At 43.7% G+C, this 6,753-nt stretch overlaps 1 protein-coding gene across 1 annotated transcript; it reads left to right on the top strand.

The window, feature by feature from the left end:
- The first annotated feature begins 1,515 nt into the window (after positions 1-1,515).
- On the top strand, positions 1,516-5,576 carry LOC117859645 (polycomb group protein FIE2). The gene is made up of 14 exons (XM_072294584.1): positions 1,516-1,641; positions 1,842-2,199; positions 2,659-2,724; positions 2,815-2,940; positions 3,327-3,407; positions 3,496-3,588; positions 3,794-3,869; positions 3,952-4,031; positions 4,133-4,204; positions 4,402-4,461; positions 4,571-4,667; positions 4,846-4,909; positions 5,016-5,075; positions 5,233-5,576. The coding sequence occupies exons 1-14, from the start codon at positions 1,517-1,519 to the stop codon at positions 5,306-5,308; spliced, it is 1,434 nt and encodes a 477-aa protein (XP_072150685.1). The 5' UTR covers position 1,516; the 3' UTR covers positions 5,309-5,576.
- The last annotated feature ends 1,177 nt before the right edge of the window (positions 5,577-6,753 follow it).

The following is a 6,753-nucleotide window of genomic DNA, read 5'->3' as shown; positions in this document are numbered from 1 at the left end:
AAGCTGATGAGATAACTTCTTGTCAGCCTTGCCTTGGTCTTAGTCATCGATCCGAATACATATGGTCAAGATCGATTGCACACCAAACTTAACTAAAATCCGTAGTGGAATCTATAGTTAGGGCTTTGCAATAGGTTCGACTTTGCTCAAACCTAAAACCGGTCTGCAGTGGCATTGCAAAAAGATGCGATAGTTGGGGCTGCTGCAGCACGCGCACTAGAGCTTAATGCAGCGGTGCGAGATGGTACCGCGCAGTGGATGCTGCTGCAACGGTGCAATGACAATAGCGACACCATAGTCGACACAGAAGCACTCTCACACACTGCTCTCAAAAACCTAGGTCTGACTTTTCCCTATCTGGCCCGGTGATCCGTTTAGGCTACTGTCATAAGTTAAATCTCTACCTTACTCAAAATCTCCTAGCTCTTTACCTTAAAACCCCAATCCTAGCCTCCTAACATTTTATTTGACAGCAGATCGACCATTTCCTTTTTAGCGTAAGCTTTTCCCTCTATCTTGCATGTTGTTTTTTCATACCAACTTCCTCTTTACCCATTTGATCAGGATTTGACATTAACACAAAATGATCTGGAATTAACCTAGGTCCGAATTTTCTACTATGTTACCATTGCCGGAACAACTCCTCTCTTGTACCCTAATCTACTCACCTTTCTCGCTCATTTTTTCTTTTCTACTAACACCAACACTGCCTCCCTCATCACTAGCATCCTAGCCCCACCCATCAGCCTGTTGCCAGTAGGCATATCTCACCGTCTCACTGCATTAGAGACGGATTTGTGGCAAGGCCCACCAATGAACCCTTGCTCAACCTCTTTAGTGAGATTTCTAGTTAAATAGGTAATTTGAACTTTACTCATCCCAGGGTCACTTTTTTTCTAACTTTTTCTAACCTAGATCGAACGGTTCAGATCGTGCCGCTTAAACGTATAAAATCCCAACCCTCGTCCTTACACCCTCTCTCGACTCCTCATGCCGCCGCCGCCACCACTCACCCTTAACCCGACTCCATTTGCCCTCGATGCATGCTGCCTCCCTCTACTTCTTCGATGCATGCAACCTCGTCGTTGCGCCTCCTCGCTGTTCACTCCACCTCATGTGATTGTGATTTTCTTCTTCTACTAGGAGCTTCCTCCTACCACAGTCTCTCGCCCAGTTTTGGTGCCCCCGGCCACCCACCGCCTTCGATTCATCGCTCACTAGCAGATTCCCACCATAGCGGCAAGTTGTGGCCTTTGCATCTTGCGATTTTGTCCACTACCATCAGTGGCCGATGAATCTCATCGTCGCTTCGACCCGTAGTGGCACAGGTAAGCCTTGTACCACTAGATCTTACTTTAAATCGACATCCTGTTCTCAATTTCTATTGTAAATTTTAGTGAGTCAATAAGCAATGTTTCAATCTTAATTTCTAACAGTTTACAATTTTTTTACTAGATAAACAATGTTTCAATATGAATTTCTAGTTTACATTTTTTTCCATAAGCAAGATTTCAATATGTTATTTTTTTCCCCGGAAACCTCCTTCGCTCTCCTCGCCCGCCCCCCGCCCACCGGAAGGCCAAAAGCCCAAAACCCTCGCCGTCGCGCCGCGCGGTTGCCTCTCCCGCCGCCGCAACACTAGTAACGCACTACACCTGTTTCTTGCCCAATTCCAGCTTTGCATTACACCTGTTTCTTCCCAATTCCAGCTTTTTCTTTCAAATTTTAGCTAAAATTTGGCTCAATTTGAAGTCAGAGAGACGCACTTCGAATCTGCTTCCCAATCTGCCAATCATCTATATTATCCGTGCTGCACTGCGCTAAATCCCCAAATTCCCCAGTGCGGCGCCTCCACAGCCACGCCGGAAGAGGTCGCCGAGTGAGGTCACCGTCCCCGTCGCCGCCGCCTCGAACCCGAACCGCAGGCCGCCGCCGGTGAAGAAGAAGGAGCCGCAGGAGGAGGGGGAGAAGTCCGCTGCGGAGCCGGAATTCCTGCCGCTGCCGCCGGTGATGGCGAAGCTGGGTCCGGGGCAGGGGCTTGGGTGCGAGGCGGCGGAGGGGTCGCTCGTGCCCAGCCGGAAGCGGGAGTACAAGCCCTGCGGCAAGCACACTGAGGGGAAGCGCCCGCTCTACGCCATCGGGTTCAACTTCATGGACGCGCGCTACTACGACGTCTTCGCCACCGTCGGCGGCAACCGCGTAAGCCACCGACTGCTCTCTCTTATTGTTGACCTGTTTTTTTTTTTCCTTTCTTGAGGTCCGTGGAGTTTTTTTGATGAAGAATGGAAAGGGAAAGGTAGGATTTTTCGTTAGGACGGTGGTCGATTTCAGGAAACGGGGCGCCTTTGTTTTTAGATTCGATCGAAAGCTTGGACCTTGGATTGAATTTTTTTGTTGGGGATTTGAGGTCTGTAATCTCTGACCGGATTGTGATCTGTTTTGCCCAAGTATGGTGTAGTTTGCTATATTTTTGATTCGTTTGATAAAAAAATGTGACTTTTGACATAAAGTTGAATAGTTGGGGAAAGGATATGGCAATCAGATAGCAGCAATATCATTTAGATTATAAGATAATTTTTGATGCCCGTTATGATGAAACAATGCTATTTTCACCTGCTTGTGTTAAGAAGTCGCCTATCTTGCCTCTTGATCTTGCAGGTGACAACTTACCGCTGCCTTGAGAATGGTAGCTTTGCTGTACTACAAGCTTACGTTGATGAGGATGTAAGAAAGACAATGCCTGATGCCTGTGGTTGCTAATCTACATTTGATAATGTGCATTTTCTAATGCTCGTGCTGCCTATTTTATCTCAGAAGGATGAGTCGTTCTACACTCTAAGCTGGGCTCGTGATCATGTTGATGGCTCACCGCTGCTGGTGGCAGCAGGAAGCAATGGGATCATTCGGGTCATCAACTGTGCTACAGAGAAGTTAGCTAAGGTATAGTACCCCTAGCCTTGTCTTTGTTCCTACGTCAAACTTGAATGAAGCTTCATTTGCATAAATCAGTACTTCAGTTACTTACCTGACAGATACCATCTATGATATCCGATCCAGAAGGTCATTTGAATTTGGTTTGATTAAGGAATTGTCTGTTTGCTATGCATTAATACCATTAGCAAACTGTAACTTTTGCTCACAGAAGATTCTGGTTTTGGATACTTCAGCATGTCTGTTCTAGTGAAGACACGTTCAACCTAGTGTATCTATTTTGGTGTTATACATATATAGTCAGGAGACTGGGCATGCCAATAAATACTATCCTATCCTATGAATTAGACCGTGCACGTGTCTTATTTGTTATTTCTGTTTATGGAATTCTGCAGAGCTTTGTTGGCCATGGTGACTCAATAAATGAGATAAGGACTCAAGCGTTGAAGCCCTCGCTCATCATTTCTGCAAGCAAGGTTAGCAGATAACCTGTTCTTAGGCTGAATGTACTTTGTTATAATTGTTCTGACACTGTTTCATATGGCATTATTCATTATTGAATAGGATGAATCTGTTAGGCTATGGAATGTCCATACAGGGATCTGCATCTTGGTATTTGCTGGAGCTGGAGGTCATCGCAATGAAGTGTTGAGTGTTGTAAGTAGCTCCCGCCTCCTCTTATGGTATTGTTACAGAATTTTACTTGCTCAAAGTGCCCTGAAGCTACCACTCTTTCAGCTTCTGATGTTACTGTTTGTTATTGAGCATTACATCAGGGATAAGTCCTGGTGACTACTACGGCTTTGTACTTCCATTACGTTAGGCATAAATGTACTGATCAAAATACATTATTTTGGCTAAGGACTTCCACCCTAGTGATATTGAGCGTTTTGCAAGTTGTGGCATGGACAACACTGTGAAAATCTGGTCAATGAAAGGTTGGAAAACTACTGCAAAGTAGCATCATGTTTACATTTGCATGCTGCATATCACTGATAGAGTTTGCCAATGTTGTCACAGAATTTTGGCTATATGTTGACAAATCATATTCCTGGACTGACCTTCCATCAAAGTTTCCAACAAAATATGTCCAATTTCCGGTATGTTTAGCATCTATAATAATCTTAGATCTATTCTTTTGCAAACTACTGTTGGTGTTTAATCCTCATGCCATCAAACCAACTTGTTTCTTTCCTTGCAGGTGTTGATTGCTGCAGTACACTCTAACTATGTTGATTGTACAAGATGGCTTGGTGACTTCATCCTGTCAAAGGTGAAATTCCTTCCCTTAAATGGATACAAATTTCTGCTATAGTACAGTCGTCATTCTTTTGATGCTTCAAAATACCACTGTATCTGGATCCTATATTCTTGTACTGTGCATGGGTTCAGTCTTTCAACCTTTTTTTCAGTGCCAATTTTGGTTCCTGTATAATGAGGAATCTGATCTATGCTAACTTGGATTTACAGAGTGTTGACAATGAAATTGTGCTTTGGGAACCAAAAACAAAAGAACAAAGTCCTGGGGAGGTGATACAATTTAACTTTTCTTGAATTTAACTTCCAATGGTTTCTTTGATTTCTAGTCACTGACTGCCCATTCCTCTGAAGTAATATGACTTTCTCTTTCCTCATATAGGGAAGCATCGATATTCTTCAGAAATACCCTGTGCCAGAGTGTGACATCTGGTTTATAAAATTTTCGTGCGATTTTCACTTCAATCAGTTGGCAATAGGTAATGTCTATCATCTGGGCTGTTTTCTGACATAAAAGTTATATTTAAGTTATTGATTTGTAAATTTCACACACCAGAAGTTATAAAGAGGTTTTGGCATGGTAAAATGTTCAACTTAAGTATATGACTGGATTTTCATAGAAACCTTTGCTGATTAATCATCCTTCGCTTCAAACAGGAAATCGTGAAGGCAAAATCTATGTGTGGGAAGTACAGTCCAGCCCTCCTGTCCTAATTGCCCGGTAATTTTTAATGCAAGAATTTCAGTTATTCTTGTCCTCCACTTGTATTGGTGCTGTGTATTAGTAACTCTTATGCTTCTGAATGCAAATGCTTTATCATTTTCAGGCTATATAATCAGCAATGCAGATCACCAATAAGGCAGACTGCAGTGTCCTTTGATGGAAGGTACTTCACTCTAATGCTCCTCTTGGTGTATTGCCTATTCTAGTTTTCTTTTATACTGATGGAGAAATTCTCAATTGCGTGTAATGTTCTTGCTTATTTTCTATTTCTGTTTTTGCATTGGGTTGATTAAAAATGTGACGTTGTCTTCCTTTTTTAGCACTATCCTTGGAGCTGGTGAGGATGGCACCATCTGGCGATGGGACGAAGTGGATCATGGCAGCACCAAAAACTGAAGCAAGTGCAGCTGCTCTGCTACCAGTGAAAATTCGGGACTGATAATTTGGTTCTGAACTGGTTAGTGTTATGGTTGTTCAAGACTGCAACCTGGTTGCACTGTAGTCAGAATGGTTGGTGTTAACTGAATGTTGAATGTTTAGATATTGGCTCTGTTATGCGTCGAATGTTGTAACTTGGGATGCTCGTGCTGTTATATTGCGTCATGGACAAGATAAATTTAATCGTTGTTGCAACTTAGGAAAACCGTTAAATGTTTGCTCTGCATCCTCTAGCATCGGTGATGCGTGCCTGATTTATGTCCTAACCTGCTACCGGTTTTTGCATACTGAAAGATAAAGCAGCGCTCATCGTTTTCTTTTTTCATTTCTTAAAAGGTGAATTTCAGAAAACTTGAGTTCATATGTTTTGTGAAATTATAAACTTCAGGTATGTTTTGTGAAATTTACTCTACTTTCTTTTTACTGTTTATCCAGTTCTCAACTTGATTTGTGCGTCAGCTCCACCTTCCTCGGTTCATAGCCGCTTTACTTGACTTGGAAGTCTTTTTTTCTTTCCGATATGGAAGCCTTGATAGTTGGAGCTCCACTTCCTAGGTCACAATTATGTCCAGTGGTGCTGAACAATACCGACAGCAACTATGGAAAGTCTCACAAGTTGTAACAAGTCTCTTCCTTAACTTACTGTCATGATCCATTGCTAGTGTACGTCTGTATCTTACCCTTACTTGATTGGCGTGTTTAAGGGGCAGAGACTTGGAGATTCTGAATTGCGACCATCACTTAAGCTCATGGAAGAAGCCTTGTGTGAAACTACCGCTTCACAAGATGTACAACTGAGGGATATGGGTACCCCATAGGTCCCCACCGATTAGGATGTTGGCTGGACCTGACAATTGGGCTTGCCCGACCAGGGGGTGCGGGCCAAGGACATGAAGTTACTTGGAGTGCATAACAAGGCAATTAGACTGTCCAAATCTACCCGGATATTGTGGGACGCGTATTGTAATCCGACTTAGAATACCTTCCATGTAAAGACCGAGTAGATTAGGTCTAAACCGACTTGTAACTCTTAGTCGCCGGACTATATAAGGCGGCCAAGAGTGCCCTCTTGAGGCATCGAATCATTGAGCAATACAGTCTACCAGCATACAGGACGTAAGGTATTACTCTTTCGAGGCTCGAACCTGTCTAAAACCCTTGTGTCCCCTTCGTGTTCTCGTGTCACCACGAGTTCTCGGTTTCATGACCGCCCTCGCCTATAAATTAACCACTTGGGTAAACCGTAGGCGGACTGCCAGGCTCATAACTCCGACAGATGGCGCGCTAGGTGGGGGGGTTGCGAGATCCGCTTTTTGTGACCTCAATGGCATCCCGCCATCCCGGTGTTGTTTTTCCCGAGAGCATGAATGACTTCCTCGACAACCCGGTCTAGATCCAGTTCG

The sequence above is a fragment of the Setaria viridis genome, chromosome 6 (genome assembly GCF_005286985.2).
Source record: "Setaria viridis chromosome 6, Setaria_viridis_v4.0, whole genome shotgun sequence".
In the NCBI taxonomy this organism is placed as follows: Eukaryota; Viridiplantae; Streptophyta; class Magnoliopsida; order Poales; family Poaceae; genus Setaria; species Setaria viridis.
Note: the sequence above shows the minus strand (reverse complement) of the source record. Positions and strands in the feature narration are given on the sequence as shown.